Source organism: Myotis daubentonii, chromosome 7 (assembly GCF_963259705.1).
Source record: "Myotis daubentonii chromosome 7, mMyoDau2.1, whole genome shotgun sequence".
Lineage (NCBI taxonomy): Eukaryota > Metazoa > Chordata > Mammalia > Chiroptera > Vespertilionidae > Myotis > Myotis daubentonii.
In genome coordinates, this window is record NC_081846.1 from 87,922,812 (window position 1) to 87,943,263 (window position 20,452).

Consider the following 20,452-nt stretch of genomic DNA (forward strand, 5'->3'; position numbering starts at 1 on the left):
CGGATCTGCAGTCCTGGTCCCGCAGGCAGCGCAGGCAGCGTCGTGCACGCTGCAGGCCCTGCCTCCAGTATGCAAATTAGCCACCATCTTTATTGGCGGTTAATTTGCATATAGCACTGATTAGCCAATGGGAGGTGTAGCGAAGGTACAGTCAATTACCATGCATTATTAGATAGGATTCAATTCAAATAACTTGTATAGAGAAGATTAAAAATGGCGGTGGAGTAAGTGGGAACTACATGGACACTCTCCCAGGACCAAACTGAAAATACAACTAAAATACAGAAAAGCCACCATGAAAAATCCATGGAACACTGGCTGGGGAGAACCCTGATAACCAAGCATGGGAAGTGGAGACCACATAGAGACTGGTAGGAAGGGCAGAGGTGAGAAAGGGCTGGGTGGGCTCCCACAGACAGCAGCTGAAGGGATATCTTAGCTTTGGGGGTTCCCACGGAGAACTCTGGGGTTTAAACTCCAAGCTGGGCCCCCCAGCCCAGGTCACCAGAACTGAGAAAGGTGCCCACATAACACATGGCTGTGAAAAGCAGCAGAGCTGCTGTCTGCCCTCCAGAGACAGCTGGAAATACAGGCACCCTCTTAAAAGGCCAGTGCACAAAATTGAGTATGCAGCCACTCACCTTGGGCTCCAGCAGAGGGAAGGCAGAGTGGACTGAAGCTGTGTGAGGAGAGTCCAGGGTTGAGGGCTCTGGGGTTGGAGCTCAGAGGGCAGCCACCCTGGTCTCCTGTGCTGAGTCATCCCCTGGCTGCAGAGGACATCTTTCCTCTAGGAATCTGATATCCTGGTGGTTTTGGCCTGAGGGAAAGGCAGTTGCCACACCTGTTGAAAAAACTCTTGCCCCACCCTGTGTTCATTAGCCTGAGAGCAATCAAGGCTGATAACGACCTCTGGAGGCTTTGAGTTTTTGCCTTTTCTCCTTCGGGGCTGGGGCTAGGAAAAGCAGACCCTGGTAACACCTTGGTCCTTTCCAAAGGCATCCAGCCCCTGCAGAAGGAGCATTAGGCTTTGGATTGCTGATAGCCCCAAGGAGGGTACACAGGGCCAGTCAGAAACAGTGTCCAACATTGTCCTGCACTAGAGATTGGGAGTCAAAGCAGATCTACCTAATACATAGACACAAACCCAAACAGGCAGCCCAAATTGGGGGGGGGGGGGGGGGAAACACAAACAAAAACAATGAAAGAATAAGAAAATTCTCCAGAATAAGAGATAAATGAAAGGGAGATAAGAAATTTATCTTATATAGAATTCAGAATAATGATAGTAAAGATGCTCAACAACATGAAAAAATATATAGTAACTATGTAAAATGATCAGTCGCAAATAAAGAATGGCATAGCCCTAATAAAGAACACTTTGCAAGGGATACACAGCAGATTAGGGGAAGCTGAGGATAGGATCAGTGAATTAGAAGACCGGGTAGAAAAAAATCACTCAGAGAACCAAAAAGAAAAAACAATTAAAAATAGGAGGACAGCTTAAGGAGCTGTGGGACAACATGAAACATAACAATATTCACATAATGGAGTGCCAAAAGGGGAAGAGAGCAAGCAAGGGATAGAGAAAGCAAGCAAAGGCTAGCAACGTGTTTGAAGAAATAATGGCAGAAAACTTGCCTAACCTGGGGAAGGAGAAAGTCACACAAGTTCAGGAGACACAGAGAGTCCCAAGCAAGAAGAACCCAAACAGGTCCATGCCCAGACACATCATAATTAAAATGCCAAAAAGTAAAGACAAAGAGAGAATCTTAAAGGCAGCAAGAGAAAAGCAATTTGTTGCCTACAAAGGAGTTCCCATCAGGCTGTCAGCTGATTTCTCATCAGAAACTCTACAAGCCAAAAGGGAATGACATGAAGTGCTCAAGGTAATGGAAAGCAAGGATCTGAAACCAAGATTACTATACCCAGCAAGGCTATCATTCACAATAGATGGTAAAATAAAGAGCTTCCCAGACAAAAAAAGGCTAACGGAGTTTATTATCATCAAAACAGCACTGCAAGAAATGCTAAAGGGACTGCTGTAATGAGAAGAAATATATAGAGAGAGGAACATAGCTGGCCCAGGGGGTAATGGCTGTTCCTCCTCACCGAGGCCACTGCAACTTGGCAGCGAGATGCGCCTCCTCAGGAGATGGGTCCAATGGCCCCCGTGGCAACCAATGGAATCCCAGATGAGCCCCCCAAATTGTTAGAAAGAAGGTGGGTGCCAAAACCAGGGGTCCTGGGAGAACACAAAGGATACTTGGGAGCCAGACAGCAAGGCAAACGCATTTCCTCCTGCAGGAGGGTGTGCATGCATGGGGTCTGGCCGAATGCACACTGAGCAGATGGTCCACCCGGGTTTTATCCCTGACGCACACCATCCGACCCTCACTCTTGATTGGTCAGAGTTTAGGTTCACATTCTTGTGCGGTTGGCTAATTTAAAGGAAAAAGGAGGATGGGAAGGTTGACTTTTGTGGTTTCAAATGACAGTTGGCTAAATTCCTTCTTTGTCAGAAAAGATTACTTGTTTATTCTCACAACTCTCACAGCATTTACCACTTTCTACCATAATAAGTATTTCTTTTACTTCTTTGATAATTGCTTTGCCTCACAATACTAGAATGGAAGACAAAAGTATTGCTGGCATTATTCACTGCTAACCCTCAGTGCCTGACACAAATGTGTTTGAATGCATTAATGAAACAAATAGGATCGCCAGCATTTTCTTAATTGCTGGGGATATAACTACAAATATGACAAAGTTCTTGCCCTTAGAAATGTGGGTACTTGGTGTGGGCTGGGGATAGACAATAAGTAGAAAACAGATAATAGAGGGAAAGCCAACGGGGACTCTCTATTCAAGTGATTGGGCGGCGAGCACTTCCTGAGGAGGCAGCATGGGAGGGAGACCATGAGATCAGCTGCTGCATGTGCTGAGGTGGGAGTGACATGCCAATGGGTGGGAGCAGAGTGAGCAACCCACAGACACAGACTGACTTCTCACTCCGTACCTTTTGGAACTGTTTGAATTTTTGTACCTTCTGTATGTATTCCCTGTTCAGGTAACAAATTAAATTTAAGAAATAAAAGGAGCCCTCGCTGGTTTGGCTCAGGGGATAGAGCATCGGCCAGAGGACTGAAGGGTCCTGGGTTTCATTCTGGTCAAGAGCACGTACCTTGGTTGCGGGTTTGATTCCTTGCTCTGGCCAGGGCATGTGTGAGAGGCAACCAATTGATGTGTCTCTCACATCAATGTTTCTCTCTCTCTGTTTCTCCCCCTCTCTTCTACTCTCTCTCTCTCTAAAAAAAAAAAAAGGAAAAAAAATCCATGGAAAAATATCCTTGGGTGAGGATTAACAACAAAATAGGAAGTTAAAGGAAAAAAGTCACCAGTAAATCATAAATAATGAGCTAGATGAGTAACTATGCTTTTATATGGCTGCTTCTACATTAACATCAAGTCAGATAACTGGCTAAGTACAGATTTGCAAAGTGGGAAATAGTTATACAATTTGCACTTACTAAACTACTTGTTGCATTTTTTATTATACCAAGCATGCATCAGTAGTGATTTTTTTAAAAAAGCTAATTAGAAAAAAGCCACAATATTTATCATCTAGCTAAGTGTTAAAGTAGAACTGGAAGAAAAATTGACACAATCCGTCAGAAGAAAAAAATTGCCAATGATTACCCTGTATCCCTGCCAAAAACCATCTGAATGGTTTCTCTTTTGGACAGAAAATACAGATCTTTTCATGGTTCCTTTGCTTCCCTCCAAACCAGCGCTCTGGCACTGCCGCCGGGAGACTCCAGGCACAGAAGAACCTGGGAATGAGGCCGCCGGAGGACGGCAGTATTTCTCACGGCGCATTTGCTACGGACACGATGGCAAGTGGCAAATGTCTGAATGTCTTTTCCTGGGCATCTAGGGTGACAGCATTTATTTATAACAGAGGAGATTCTGAAATGGGCCACTTGTCAGCACAAAAAAGTAACTTCCATAATACCACTGCTGAATGAAATGAAAATTAATTTCTTCCTTTCTGCTAGCACAAATAGAAGCAGAGCTGGCCACTGAAATACTTGGTAAGCAACTTAATTATAAAACAGATTGGTTACTGGAACTGGAGAAATTTGTAGATAGGTATGTGAAGCATTCTAAGACTGGATAAATGGACATTAGATCCTGACCCTAGTAAATCCCTAACTTCCCAAACAGTTAGGGGTTTTTTGTTTTTGAGAGAGAAGGCCAGAAGTATATCACCTCGATATGATTTGAAAAAACAATTCCAAAATATTAAAATTTACTAATTGAAGTAGAAAAATGCCCCAAATTCTAAGTGCAGTATTTTACTCATGTTTATAATTCAGGCCTCACACACAAAAATAATACCTAAGTGAGCACAGAGAGCTGAAAATGGGAAATACCCTGAACACCATGACTAAGTGTCATGATTACTGTAGTAAAACAAAGTTCTCTTATATAAAACGCTGTTTTTAACCAGAACCACCACATTCTAATATACACTGGGGAACATCAAATTATAAAACTGTTAGCTCACATTATTGCACGATTAACGTAAGTTCATAACTACATGCAATTAGATAAGCTAAAAACTTTCATCATCAGTCTGTTGGATTGCTGATGCCCTGGAATCCTTTGGCAAATATATTTTACAACAATAAGCAATTATCCTGCCCTAGCCGGTTTGGCTCACTGGATAGAGCGTCGGCCTGGGGACTGAAGGGTCCCAGGTTTGATTCCGGTCAAGGGCATGTACCTTGGTTGCAGGCACATCCCCAGTGGGGGGTGTGCAGGAGGCAGCTGATCGATGCTTCTCTCTCATCAATGTTTCTAACTCTCTATCCCTCTCCCTTCCTCTCTGTAAAAAAAATAAATAAAATTATTAAAAAACAAAAAAAACAATAAGCAATTATCCAAAGGATGTTACTAAGCACCCAGTTGTGTGATTTCATAGTAGCAGTTTCTGCACTTTAGTGTAGAAATTGGTGCTGTGTGTGTGTGTGTGTGTGTGTGTGTAAAGTGATGCTTCTCAGGGAGGTTTTTTTAAAAAATATTAGCATTAAGGTATAAACCTCTTTAGAAATTATACCATTTTGCCAATGTCTTTAAGTAAAATGAATTTACTGTAGATTTAAGTGCCTGGGGTCTAGTGCCATCTAGTGTTATGTTGTTTCCAGCTATTTCAAACCTGAGCACATAAGAAGGGAACTTCAGGTCCTCCTTCTCCCGTGCCAGCCCCAGTGCCCCATTTCTGCCTCCGTTTCAAAAGGTCCCCAGGTCTTACAAGAATAATTAAATAAAAAATTCACCAGGTCTTACAAGAATAATAAAAAAGGCACCAGGTCTTGTCAGTGCAAGGATTTCACATCTTTCTCTTTTTTTAACATTACCACTAACAACCTAGCTTATCCTGTTGAAAGGAAACTTTAAGTCCATAGTCAGCTTAATTGGCTGTATGTTGACCATATACTATCTTTCGCAAGTTATTTAAGCTCTCTGGGCTTCAGTTTCCTCACCTCTTAGATAGGAATAGTAATATCTATTTCATAGGGGTTTTTAATTAAATGAGTTAATATATTTAAAATGCTTACAAAATCTGACATATGCAGATTTTTAATAGATGTTAATCACCATATACTTTAAATCATGTTTGAGTCCTTACTGGGAATACAAGTGATGAAAATAGTCTACACTGCTTTCCATTTTAAGGTCAGAAGGCAGAAGTTGGGTTCCCTATGACAAGTGGGCTGATTGAGAGGTCTAGGCTACATAAAAAGTCCTCTGCAAATAGTTCCACCCCGTCTGCAGCCCACCCTTTCATTCTCTTAAGTGTCTTAAACAGAGTAAGTCTTATATTTTAAGTTCAACATATCAGTTCTTTCTTTTACGGATCGTGCTTTTGGTGTCACGTTTAAGAACTGTTTGCCTAACACTAGGTCATGGAGTTTCCTTCTATGTTTTCCTGTTTTTTAGTTTTATATTTTGAGTTAATTTTTGTAGGTGTTAAGTTAGTGTTTTCTAGCATCAAAGTTACTTGCAATGGGTTTTGAAATATGCAAATTTCCTTTTCACTTGTATTGAGGTCTGGAACTGTAGTTTGAGGATGGAAAATATATCTGCTACGGATTTGTGTGGGTATGGAGATCTGTTTTAACTTTTGCCAGCATATACAGTGTGACATTTCTTGTATTCAGATGTTGTCATCAAAGTTACTTTAGCAAAATATTAGTTTCAAATATAAGTGGTGCTCTGACTTCTGCTTCTAGGTTGAATTCATTAAGAAACACCAAGTCTACAGCAAAAGCTAAATTTTAAGGCCATTCATTGTTTGAGGGAGGTTCTTCTCATTCAGAAATTTGCAGTTTTGGCTCTCAAGTTGGGACGTCTCAACAAAACTTTACCACCACAAAGTCATCAAACTACTGTGTGGTAGGGCAAGTCAGAATACTTAGCTTCTTCTTCTTTTTTTTTAAAAAAATATATTTTTTATTGATTTTTTACAGAGAGGAAGGGAGAGAGATAGTTAGAAACATCGATGAGAGAGAAACATCAATCAGCTGCCTCCTGCACATCTCCTACTGGGGATGTGCCCGCAACCCAGGTACATGCCGTTGACCGGAATCGAACCTGGGACCTTTCAGTCCGCAGGCCAACGCTCTATCCACTGAGCCAAACCGGTTTCAGCTAGATTCTTCTTTAAAAATATTTTTATTGATTTCAGAGAGGAAGGGAGAGGGAGAGATAGAAACATCAATGATGAGAATCATTGACCAGCTGCCTCCTCCTGCACATCCCCTGCTGGGGATCGAGCCTGCAACCTGGGCATGTGCCCTTGACCAGAATCAAACCTGGAACCATTTAGTCCACAGGCCGATGCTCTATCCACTGAGCCAGACTGGCTAGGGCCAGAATACTGAACTTCTATTTCTGTCAGAAATTGCTGGAACTGATGATAGCTAAGTCCACAACAAATGAAGTACAACAGTGACATGATTAGTTCAATAACACATGATAGGTTCACATATTTTTCTTTAAATGTTTTTAATTTTTAAAATTTATTTTTATTGATTTCAGAGAGGGAGGATAGAAACATCGATGAGAATCATTGCCTCCTGTACGCCCCCTACTGGAGATTGAGCCTGCAACTTGTGCATGTGCCCTGACCAGGAATTGAACCATGACCTCCTGCTCAAGCACAGACACACACTCAGCTGGGCAATTCACATATTTCTTTAAGTACTTGCTGGTGAATAATACAAGAAGCCGGCCTTAAACACCTTATATTTTCAGAAACTCTACATTTGTCAAAGTCTTTTTCTAGTTCCCTATGTTTTTTTCTTTCTTTTCTTTTCTTTTTTTACCAAAATCAGGTATGGCACATGTTGGAAGGTTCCACTTCAGTTGTACTGAATGAATGGTCTCTCCACTTCGAAAATATTTTTGCTTATAGTTGTTCCACAGACAGGCTAATTCTGCACAGAGGCCAATTCTTCAGTCATTCCTAGGGTGACAAACTGCCTGCATTAGCCTGGGACTGAGGAGGTTCGCCTAACATGTGACTTTCAGTGTTAAAACCAGAAAGGTTCTGGGGAAACCTTGATGAATTGGTCATCCCAGCACTTCAAATCTTGACTTTCTGAACAGTGAGCTGAACAGTATTGGTAAGGTCTTTTAACTTCTTAAGTGCCTGGGGAAAAACAATCAAAATAATTTGCCTTGTTTTTATTTTACTTTTTTGTTTGTTCACCAACCCAAGTCAAATCTCCTTCCGTCACCATTTTCACTGGCCTTGTTTTTAAATTAACTATTGTTGCTTCAACTCTTCAAGCAACTTTCTTGTTTAAAGGCTGTCTTCTTAAAAAAAAAAAAAAAAGTTTTTATTGATTTCAGAGGGAGAAACATCAATGAGAATCATTGATTGGATGCCTTCTGCACGACCCCTACAGGGAATCAAGCTCACAACCCAGGCATGTGCCATGACCAGGAATCAAATCGTGACCTCCTGGTTCATGGTCAAAGTTCAACCAATCGAGCCACACTGGCCTGGTTCACAGGTCCAAGTTCAATCAATCGAGCCACACTGGCCAGGGATAAAGGCTGTCTTAAAAAAAGTTCATTTTATGCCCTAACCGGTTTGTCTCAGTGGATAGAGCGTTGGCCTGCGGACTCAGAGTCCCAGGTTCAATTCCGGTCAAGGGCATGTACCTTGGTTGTGGGCACATCCCCAGTAGGGAGTGTGCAGGAGGCAGCTGATCGATGTTTCTCTCTCATCAATGTTTCTTTCTATCCCTCTCCCTTCCTCTCTGTAAAAAAATAAAATATATTTTTAAAAAAATAAAGTTCATTTTAGCCCTAACTGGTTTGGCTCTATGGATAGAGTGTTGGCCTACAGACTGAAGGGTCCCAAGTTTGATTCCAGTCAAGGGTGCATGCCCAGGTTGCTGGCTCAATCCCCATTAAGGGGTGTGCCGGGGGCAGCCGATCAATGATTATCATCGACATTTCTATCTCCATCTTCTCCCTTCCTCTGAAATCAATAAAAAATTTTTTTGTAAGTTGATTTTATTGGACACATTTCTTCAGCTGCTGCAATCACTATTTTTTTTTAAAATATATTTTATTGATTTTTCACAGAGAGGAAGGGAGATAGAGAGTCAGAAACATCGATGAGAGAGAAACATCGATCAGCTGCCTTCTGCACATCTCCCACTGGGGATGCGCCCGCAACCCAGGCACATGCCCTTGACCGGAATCGAACCTGGGACCCTTCAGTCCGCAGGCCGACGCTCTATCCACTGAGCCAAACCGGTTACGGCGCTGCAATCACTATTTACCTCACCATTGGTAAAGGGCTTTCCTTGCTTGCCTAATAAGCCACACGGAAACATTACCACCTTATAAACTTTGGGGTAAAAAAACTGCTGAGCCCTAGCCAGTTTGGCTAAATGGATAGAACTTTGGCCCTTGGACCAAAGGGTCCCGGCCTTGATTCTGGTCAAAGGCAAGTAACTTGGGCACATGCAGGAGGCAACCAACTGACATGTCTTGTTCACATTAATGCTCGTCTCTCCCCCTCCTTTCCAGTTACTTTAAAAATCAATGGAAAGATATCCTTGGGTGAGGATTAACAAAATTGTGCTGATAGTCCATTTAAAATGGTGAATTCTGCTTTTTGAGTTGGGAATATTGTGATGAATGCTTCGTCTGATAATGTCTATATATATTGTGTTCTTTTAGCACAGCTGATGTGTCACTGCCATCTGAATGGATAAAATAATCCAGTCCACCGTGAACATTTTTTAGACTGGATAGGTATGTACTGATAATCAAAATACGTAAAACCCATGGTACTGAGACATGGGGCACACGAAGGCCATCGAGATGAAACTGTGCCGCTGCCATCTGTAGTGCGCTCAGCAATGAGAGGACCACATATTGTCTCCATCACAACTAAGTCTTGTAGCACAAATGCTGCCATCTCAGCCCACTATCACTTAAAGATTTACTAAATACTGGATAAAAAATATTTGAAGGCAGCTTTCAATGAACATGAATTAGCTAATACAAAAGCATATTTCAAGGGCATTAGAAAATTAAAAATATTTGAGGTGAAAACCTACTATTTTACTTCAAGAGACCCAAGTCCCACTTGCATACAAATAAATTGTAAATAAAACACGTTTATTTGCTGGTCACTGTTTAAGCCATGAAATACAATTCCACACTGATGATACTTTAGTGGTTAGTAGTCCATACTAGCTTACCAAAAACTAACTTACCATTAGGAAAATGACCACATACACATGTATACACACTTGAATTGCCTTCTCACTGTACCTAATGCCCAGTTTTGACCACTGGATGCGGAAGTCTAAAATCCCCTTATGGGTGAAATGTGCACAGCCTACAGAGACCCATGTAGACAATAAAGCAAGGTTTTATTTTCTTTATGTAACAAACGCTGCAGTTTAGTATTTAAACCTGCAGTTAATGGTGACCCTTTTATGCAGACATGAATATGAATCTGGGAAGAAGCTGGGAGACCGGGGCAGAGGCAGCAGGCCTGGCTCCTGCTGGGTGGTGTTATTCCTGTTATTACTGACTGGAACCAACAGTGTTTCTTCTGATACACAGCCCTCATAATAAAATCACATTTTCCAGAAGAAGTATTATTCATAATACACTCAGAATCACTGATTGCTGTTTCTTCGTCTTTTTTTCCTTGACTGTGTAGGTGTTTCAGTCTCTTGTGTTTGTTCTTTTATGCCAGATAAGGGCTGTTTGAAAACTATTTCATTATCTTCATCATCATTCATTTCAGCCACTTCAGATTTTCGTTTATCCAAAAATGTTGGTGTACAAACTGGTGTGGGGCCCTAAATTCAACAAGAAATAATACATAAATGTGGGAAGATATGAGGACTATTTTACCCCTCCCTCCTATTTTTACAAGTTGTGCAGTGTTACTTCAGGCCTATTTCCATCTTTCAGTGACATAATCACACAGGAACGAGTTTAGGTGCTTATCAAACTTAGTATAAAAAAGTCACAATCGATTGTAATATAATATGCTCCATTATAGGGTATGAGGTAGAAAACCTTGATCTTATATTTATAAAAACAGTGGCCTCCTCTCTCCTAACTCACTTTGCTTAAGAGGTACAAAGTGCAATAGTAAACTCACAACGATAACTTTTGCTTGTAAACTCACAGTATCTGCTGAAGTCACAAATTAAATGTGAGAAAAATTTTTCTAAATATTTTTATTGATTACAGAGAGAAAGGGGGAGGGAGAGAGAGATAGAAACATCAATGATGAGGAGAATCATTGATCAGCTGCCTCCTGCACTCCCCCTACTGGGGATCAAGCCCACAACCTGGGCATGTGCCCCTGAGCAGAATCGAACCTGGGGACCCTTTAGTCCCCAGGCCCAGCTCTATCCACTGAGCCAAAACGGCTAGGGCTAAATGTGAAATTTTAACAAACTGTCAGTAGCAGGAACTGTTTCTCCTCTTTTGAATTATACTACCTGATTCTCAAAATACTAACGACAATTTTACCTGGCTATCCACAGTATTCTCAGGAGTTTCAGGGGTGGCTGAAGCCTTCTCCTTTTCCTCCTTAGGTAAAGCCTTCAATAAAGTTTAAGAAACGTCATCAATTTGTATACTTAACAGTTTTAGTAATTTGAATATATTTACCCACTTATCTTCCCCTAACACCTGGCATGCAATAAAAGAAAAATCTTACCTGTCCATTTGTGGATTTCTGAAGGTTGGTGTTTGAAGCGTTGCTTTTCTTCTTTTTCCTACGTAAAACCTTAAGTAAACACAAAGAAGTTATTACCTGGCAGTATCACATATTTACGTTTTTAACTTACCGTTAGATCCTTACACATGTTATCAGCAGATCCTTCCTAAATGAGAAAGCATTTCAATTTAAAAAGCAAAATCCACAAACATAGTGAGTGAGCTCCAGTAAAGGGCAAACAGTAAAGAGGGGCCGAGTTGGGGGACGGGCAGAGCTGTGGGATGAAGTGAGGCTGAGACCGGAGCTGGCCTGGCGTCCTGCTTTAGAGGACCAGCTCCCAGATGGTTCGTAAGAGGACCAGGGCCTGCTGCCGGGGACACAGTGATTTTTAAACACAAGCTGTTAAAGACTGTTTGGGATTTAGGCAAAGGATCAACAATCGGAACTGGGCCAAAGGGCGTACTCAGTCTTCTAGTTTCTGGATAAGGCTAAAAGACCTAATAAACTTAGGAAGAGATGCCATCCATCTCTTCCCAACAAATTAGCTGTTTGAAAATAAGCTGAAAGGGTCTGTGAAAGATCCAAACCAACCTCAGAATTTAGAGAAGAAATAAGATCGTCACCTATCCTAGCCACCCGAGTGGCCTGCACTTGTCTCGTAGTGGAAGGCACAGCTCTCTCCCGGGAAAGCGGAGGGAGAACCAGCGAGCAAGGGCACGGGGACTGAGTGACATCTGTGCTGACGCAGCTTCATGCCAGCAGGCTCGCTATATTCTAACCCTGCTCACTTAATTCACAGATGACGCTGCTGAAATCTGATATGCACTTTATCTCCAATTTAAAAGAACAAAAACCAAAATTTTAACTGGAATGGCATAAAAAGGGTGGCCAATTTATAGTCTTTATGTTTACCGATACCATGTAATACCAAACTTCATTTAATTCTGGTAAGGACACTTTTAATGCAATCTAGAAGCATTATGGTTTGGGTTAAAGGGTGGTGTAACTTCAATAATTTAAAACAGATCATGAAAAACCTCATCCCTTTCTGAAATTTCCTTTTCTATACAATGTCGATCATTGGATCTGGTCTGACACACTTTAGGAAGAACTTACAATGCAGTGCCTCAAAAATTTAGTCAAACCCTAGTATGTGGTCAGCACTGAGCTAGATACTTTATAGAGAAAACCATAATCATGTTACAGCTACTGAGATACAAAGCCCACCTCCAAGAAGAAAAACACAAAATATATATTTTCTGAAGAAATATTTACCAATGAAGGAAAATCATAATTAATCCCCTTCTTAGCTAGTCTCTTCCTGAGTAATTTTTCTTTCTTTCTAAATCGCTCCTCCATCCGCAGCTTTTCAAGAAGGGTCCGGTTCTGATTATACCGTTTCACTGCTGGGAAAGACGGGTTCTTAAACGGAAGATGCCACTCTCTAAAAAGTTCCGCATGTACTTTCTCAGGTGGCATAAAATGACCTATATGCAAAAAAGAAACAAGTTTTCAACCGAGTGGGAGGGGCACAGCATAGCATGGATCCACATGTGCAGTCCTCTGACACCTTTTGGCTCACCTCAACCCTTCCTCTCCTTCATTTCTGTGAATGAACCCATGCCGTCAGCAAGGCTGCTGGGACTGTCACGGCAGGAGGAACCAAAATGAAGAGAGGCCGGAGAGATGCCTCCTGGGCAGCCTCATCAGCTGCCTGATAAGATGTGCCTGACTTGGGTACCTGGATGCCCACCCCCCGCACCCAGAAACGTAACTCTGCCTCTGAAGGGCCCTGGGACCCAGACAGGGCTGCGCTGGGATGTCAAGCCGGCGGTGCCGGTTTCTGTAGGTGAACTTCTAGTCTGGTGCTGTCATGGTTTCTCTGGTAGAAGAGCTGCACCGTCTGAACTGTGACTCCCCCCTTCACTGTTACCCTATCTAGAACCCATTAATGGTCTCCGACTGTCCTCAGGACACTTATCGAACTCCCGGATTTATAAGGATTCAAAGACCTGGCCTCCCCTCATCTTCTCCCTCATCTCTTGCTCTTCTCCTCAGTCCCTCATAGGCAGATACTGCTAGTCACCTCTAGCTTTGCATTTGCTGTCCGCTCGGCCAGGATCTCAATCTTCATCCCCTCCCCTGAACCTGGCTCACTCCTCTTTAAACTTCAGATTTTAATCTAAATACTTCCTCAGGGAAGCCTTCCACAGCCCTTTAAGGTGGGTTAGTCGCTCTTCCTATCTGCTCCTAAAATCACTCCCCAATTCCATCTCGGCACAAACACAGCTCAGTCTGGTTTAGATTTTAAAATTCTAATTAGAACTGATCTTGCACCATCCTTAAGGGGATCCTCCAGAAATGATGTGGGATGTCCGAGTAGCTGAGCAATCTGTCCTTCACACCACAGCCACCCATCAACAGCAGGTAACCAGGCCCAAGGGAAGACAAGTGCACTTACACTTCAAGAGCCTTTCACCAAAAAGGTAGTTGTTCATTGTTTCAGCAACTATCTTGGCAACATCTTCAGATTCAAATTCCACAAAGGCATAACCTTTGCTATTTCCAGTCTGCAATTAAAAAATCCGCCACAAAAACAATTAAACTCTAATACATCACTGAACTGCTAAAATGCCATTAATTTAAATAATCACATCAGCCCCATTAGCACATAACATCATGGCATACAATGTGGAAACTGTTGTGGGAAAAGGAAAGATCCCAAAAAGGCTGAACATGCCACTGACCTCGGGGTATTCCTGGGATCTGATCACACAGATAAGTCCATAACCACAGTTGGAATTAACAGTTTGAACTCTTCAAAATAGCCAATGTTAAGAAAAACAAAGTACAAAAGGGCAAGGAGACTACCCTACACAGGCTGAAGAGTCACACCAACCAAATGCAATGCAGGAATCGTGACTGATCCCAGGTCAGGTAAGGAAACTGGTAGCTAAAGACTTCTGGGACTACTGGGAATATGTGACGACGGCAAGTCCACGCTAGACCAGCGGTCGCCAACCTGTCGGACCTCACGGACCACCGGTTGGCGACCGCTGTGCTAGACTACTATATCGTGTCCGGATTCCCAGTAGATTTACGATGAAGTATTTCAGGTCTTTATGACTGCTACTTCCTTCTAAGGTTCAGGAAAACGAAGTATGTGTGTTTATAGCTATGGAGACATACAGCTAATGTGTCAGGGTGTTTATTACGGGTGAATCCAGGAGAGGGAAGAGATGTTCATTACATTATTGTTCTTCCCACTTCTCTGTAGACTTGAACATTTTCAAAATACAATTCTGGGGGAAACAATGATTATCTTACAGTACCGAAAAATATTTACAAATGATCCTCAAAAAAGGCAGAAAAAAGTTTTTGAAAAAGACAGTAAGGGCAAAAGATAAGAATAGGCAGTTCAGGGTGGGGGTAAGAGGGAGAGATCAACCAAAGGACTTGGATGCATGCATATGAGCCTAACCAATGGACACAGACAACAGGGGGGTGAAGGGCATGAGTGGGGGGGAGGGAAGGCAACGGGGCAATAAGGACACACATGTAATACCTTAATCAATAAAGAAAAAAAATTTTAAAAAAAGAAAAAAGAATAGGCAGTTCACAGATGAGGGAATTCTAATGGCTAATAAACCCATAATGACACTCAACACAATCAATTTAGGTCAGAAAGGTCATGTTAAACAACTGAACAGAACGGTTAAGTAGTGTCTCATAGAACTTTTATTTCAGTTATGTGTTCATACATATATATGTGTGCTGACTTCTCCTATAAAACTTATAATGTTCCCAGCAGCTTCACCCAAGAGTGAAATATTATAAAAACCTAATGTTCAACGGGAAGCTAGATAAACTTGAGTGTGTTCAAGCAGTGGAACACAGCAATGACAGTGAGTGTAGTAGTTACATGGATAAAGCTCAAAATAGACTGAATGAATAAATAAAAGTGCAGAAAGAGAATACTACTATACAATCTGTAGTACAGATTTCCAAAACACATACAGTAATGAAAAACGGATTTCGTGAACAGTAATTTCCTGGGCACGGGAGCAGGTGCAGAGGACTGGGGAAGGGCACGAAAGGGACCTTAAACCTACCTAAAATCTATTTCTAAAAAAAACAGAGGCCTGGCCCTGGCCGGTCTGGCTCAGTGGATAGAGCGTCGGCCTGCGGACTCAAGGGTCCCAGGTTCGATTCCGGTCAAGGGCATGTACCTGGGTTGCAGGCACATCCCCAGTAGGGGGTGTGCAGGAGGCGGCTGATCGATGTTTCTCTCTCATCAATGTTTCTAACTCTCTATCCCTTTCCCCCCTCTCTGTAAAAAATCAATAAAATACATTTGAAAAAAACAAAGGCCTGAAGCAAGTTGATATTTGATAAAGGAAAATGGTAGCTACCTCAAGTCTCTAAATCATTCTCTGGTAGATTTCAGGACGTTTGAAATAGCTCACCCACAAAATAAGCAACCATTACCATTATAAATAGACAAATGGGGGGCGGGGGGGGGGGGGGGAGAGGGGGCATACAGAGAAAATGTGTTACTTTGGTTAGGATTAGAGAAATACCAGGGCATTTTAAGTTTGAAATCCCCTTTAATGTTGAGATGTTGCTTTGACAAAACTTAATACCTGTAACTTTAGAACAACTAGCGGAAGATGGATGCATACCGTATCCACTCATGTACCAAATATAAAACTAACTTTGATCTGTTATAACTCAAGTGGGAAAATGTGAAGAAACTGCATCAAGAAAAATAAAGATCCCAACAATGAGAGGTCTCTATGGTTACAACAATATAAGTGTATGTGTGTGGTAAAAAAATAAACAGAGAATGAAAAAATATATTCATTCAACAACCTATTTTGAGCTTTATCCACGTAACTACTACATTCAGTGTCACTGCTATGTTCCTCTGCTTGAACACACTCAAGTTTACCTAGCTTCCCACTGAACCGTAGGTTTTATAATATCTCACTCTTGGGTGAAGCTGCTGGGAACATTGTAAGTTTTATAGGAGAAGTCAGCACACTCTATTCCTGAAACAAACCACATAAACCTTTTTAAATTAGAAGGTAGGGATGACATAACAATGACACACACACACACACACACACACAGCTTTCTGTAGCAGGCGTTGTCCCAAGAACCTCACATCCCCTACCTCGTCTAATCTGTAATGAGATACTCCTAGGGCGATGGTGCTATTTCACTCATATTTTGCAAATGAGAAAACTAAAGCATGGACAGGTTACATTCTGTGTCCAAGGCCATACAGCCAGCAACCCGTGGAGGCCAGGCCGTGCACACACGTGGCCTGGCCCGTGTCCCTGTTCTTCACGGTCCACGTACACACCTCTGCTGTCACAGGGTGCTACACCCAGGCCAACACAAGAGGCGCGAACTGCTCCTCAAACTGACGTCCCTGTGCAGCTGACTGAGTAGCTGCAGGACACCGCGATCCCTTTACCCAAACTGTCCATGTAATTAGGGGTGGGCAAACTTTTTGACTCGAGGGCCACAATGGGTTCTTAAACTGGACCGGAGGGCCGGAACAAAAGCATGGATGGAGTGTTTGTGTGAACTAATATAAATTCAAAGTAAACATCATTACATAAAAGGGTACGGTCTTTTTTTTTTTTTTTTTAGTTTTATTCATTTCAAAAGGCCGGATCTGGCCCGCGGGCCGTAGTTTGCCCACAGCTGCTAGAGGCCCTGGGGCAACCACTCAGGCTCTAAACCTCGCCCATGACCCCCTTCTGGAGCGAAGACGGTAAGAATACCGTGTGAGCACGCCCTCGACACTGTCCACGACGACGCGCTTTTGAAAAATAAAATCGCCTACTTCAGTAGGAAAACCTTACCCTTTTACTTCTGGACAGCTTGAATCTCGTCACAGTGCCAAACTGGGAGAAATACGCTCGGATCTGGGTTTCATACAGTGCTGGAGGCAGGTGGCCCACATAAATGACTCCTGGAGTGAGTTTTTCTTTTTCTTGCTTCTGTTTCTGAAGACATAAAAACCAGAATAATACTTTAAAAAAAAAAATCACATTGCAACGAAACTTGGAGAACCCTAGCTCTCCGTCCATCGGGACTGCGAGCCTCTCCGCCCGCGGAGCAGCAGAGCTGAGGCTCGGCTGTGCGGCGCCTGCCTCCCCCGAGGCCCGGCCGCGCCGCCCGCCACCCCCGCGATGGGGGCGCTCAACCTCTGTCGTGGACCCATGGCTGCGCGGGTGGGTCTCTAACGCTATTCCACACCACCCGGCGGGGACCTCCACCGACACAGCCTCCACTTCGCATGCAGGTCGCCTTGAGTCGAACCCGCCAACCGCCCATTCCCGGGCCACGGCGAGCCTTCACGCCGCCGACACCTCCCCCGGGTCAACTCCAAACGGGTGTCTCCAGCTGGAAGCCATGGCGAATGCAACCTGACGCCGGGCCCCGTCAGCGAGTGAAGCCGGCAGGTACCGTCCTCTAGAGCCCCCGTCCCCGCGCCCACGAACCCGCTGCATGCCTCGCCATGCTGTCCCCGCCAGCTCCACCTCCCGCCTCGGCCCCCAAGCCCGTGGGGTGGGGCCGCCCTGGGAGACCCGGGAGGCGGCGGAGGCCAGAGGAGGGCGAGGCCGGGACCGACCCGGGCTCCGCGGGCCCGCGCGTCGCGGAGGCGCTCACCTTCGTTGCGCGCCGGCGGGCCTGAGCCACCTCCTTGTGAAACTTGTCGTCCTCCTGCGGGTTCAGCGACAGGAGCGGCTGCGCCGGGCCCGCGAAGACCGCCATGCCGACAGCGTCCGAGCCGCGGAGCTCCACGCGGCAGCGCCGGAAGTCCCAGAGCCCGTAGCCCCGCCCAAGCGGAAGTGGAGGCGGCCGACGTGCGCGGCGCCGCAAGGAACGGGGGCGGAGCACGGGGGCGGGCGCCCCCTGCTGGTGAGGCGCCACTTGGCCTCGCTCTCATACCTGCCATCTGCTTATGGTAGATGGTGATGCGTTCGCGCCTACTGTGCGGCCTGCCAATATCGCAGCGGGGAGGAGGGTTGGGGCGGGGAGCGAAGAGAGGGCAGGTGGGATGTTTAAAAAATCAATTCCAAAACAATACCCGTGACCTTGAGGTCTTGCTACCCATACTTTAGTTCTTTTTCCTTTGTCACTGACTTGTCGGTGAGCCCTTACTGTGTGTCCCTGTGCTGCTTCCCTTTAGGGAGCTTCCAGACTCGGGGGAGGGCTGGCTAAAGGACGTCTGAGGGCGGGATTGGTGCTCTGGAGAGATGAAGGAGTCCCACGGGGACGAGGCGGACTGGGTGATCAGAGGGCCTCCCGACGGAGGTGGCATTTGAACTGCGACCTGAAGGCTGCAAGGAGCCGGAGGACAGACCTGGAAGCCCGTATGCCGGCAGGAGGACAGCACGTGCAGCGCCCTTAGGGCTGGACAGAAGGAACCGTCCAGCGTGGCTGCAGCTCCCGGCGTGAGGAGCGGAGCCGGGGGCGACGGGAGCTCTAGAGCTCTGCGTGCCAAAGTCGAAAGCCTGAGGGTTGTTGTAAATGGAAGTAGGTGTGAGGGTTTTAAGCAAGGCTGTGGCTGGGCATCCCTTTCAAATAGGAAAGGAGAGTGGGTTGCGGAGGAAGCAGGGAGAGGGAGGCCACAGGAATAGCCAAGCAGAGCTGGTCTGGGGGATGGATGGAGGCAGCAGGTGTTCCGGAGCCGGCGAGAGCCAGGTTTGGCTGGTGCCCACCTGCAGGTGCAGGAAGAGTGGGGTGAGTCTGCAGGTAGAGTGGCACGAGAGGGGCTGTGCAGTGAGTGTTCCCGGGAAGCCCCCAGGTTGGGCTCCGGCCGCCAGTCGCTGTGTCCAATAGCAAAGGCAGGGTTGAATCATATTAGGCGTTTATTGAGAAGGCTAGCCAACCAAGAAGACAGGGCGCTTACAAGCATCAAATCCTGCCTCCCAGCAAGATTCAGGGGACAGGATTCTAAAGGGGACGGGCCTGGGGTGAGGAATGCAGCTATGTGCAGGCCTGGGGGTCCGCAGAGCCTGCTAGTGTAATTAGTCATCAGGGATGAGATGATGTTTTGGCTCCTGATGGGTCGGTCGGCCTGACCATGCGGCCTGACCATGCTTATCGGTTGTTTGCTGGATTCACAGCTGAGTCACCTCCCCAATCGCTTCGCATGGGCCTTGAAAAGGAAACGTTAAGAAAAACTTAACCCCCTATTCACATAAATATATGTGTTCTAAGATATAAAATAGGTGCTCTATCTATTAGATTATATGTCCCCCCTAATGAGGGCCAACCTGCTTCCATTTGAAACGGAATTTTTGGACTGGAACCCGGATCCTTTGTCTGCTGGAGACGAAGAATGAATCCACGGACAGAGGGTAGTACATATAGCAAAGGTAAAGATTTATTGAAGAACAAGTACAGACTCCCACGTGGGGAGGGAGAAAGAGTCCCACAGAATAGACTCCCACGTGGGGAAGGGGAAAAGGGTCCCACCGACTTCCTGTTTCCAGGGTTTATAAAGGCTGCAGTTCCTGTGTCCTGATATTGCTCTGATTGGTCACTATTCCCGTTGGAATTAGTTACTATAGTCACTCCTGAGGCCCTCCTCCCTCATTGTTCTTTTCTTTCTGGGCTTTCTTCCTCCTTCTTTATTTGGTAAATATAGACCTGTTGGCTACTCCCAGTTCCCTTGTCGTATGTAAATGCAACTGTTGCTGCTCCCTTGTCTTGTGGAAATGTAACTGCACCTGGCTTCCTTGTGTTATGGAAATGTACCTTCTCCCAGTCAGCAGCCCTGTGTTTTTCCATGGACCCCAATTCTAAAAACTCCCTAAACCTGCCTATGCTCCCCTAAAATTCCTGCCTCCCAGGTGAAAGGGCGAGTCCTCTCGGGGCCTGACCACGCTGCTGGCGGCCTCGGGCACCGACTCCCCAGCCCACGGCGGGAGCCCGGCGTAGGCTGCCACCCGCCCGCCGCCCCCGGACTGGACCCACGCGGCGGCAGCAGCGGCGGCGGGGCGCGTGCCCTCTCCCGAGGAGATGGAGGAGGAGGCGATCGCCGACGCCCCCGGGAACGAGACGGAGGACGTGGACTTCCTGCCTGGGCTGGAACTGGTCGATCTACTGGACCCCCAGCCACCGGACTGGCCCCTGGAGCCCGGG

The 20,452-nt window shown here is 45.1% G+C and overlaps 1 protein-coding gene across 1 annotated transcript; it reads right to left on the bottom strand.

Annotated features, from left to right (window-relative positions):
- Positions 1–9,961: 9,961 nt before the first annotated feature.
- On the bottom strand, positions 9,962–18,143 carry NIFK (nucleolar protein interacting with the FHA domain of MKI67). Its single transcript, XM_059704715.1, has 7 exons — positions 17,969–18,143; positions 17,158–17,301; positions 13,743–13,851; positions 12,557–12,768; positions 11,282–11,350; positions 11,092–11,163; positions 9,962–10,406 (listed from the first exon to the last, which is right to left on the bottom strand). Exons 1-7 carry the CDS (start codon positions 18,071–18,073, stop codon positions 10,221–10,223), a joined length of 897 nt encoding a protein of 298 aa, XP_059560698.1. The 5' UTR covers positions 18,074–18,143; the 3' UTR covers positions 9,962–10,220.
- Positions 18,144–20,452: the final 2,309 nt, after the last annotated feature.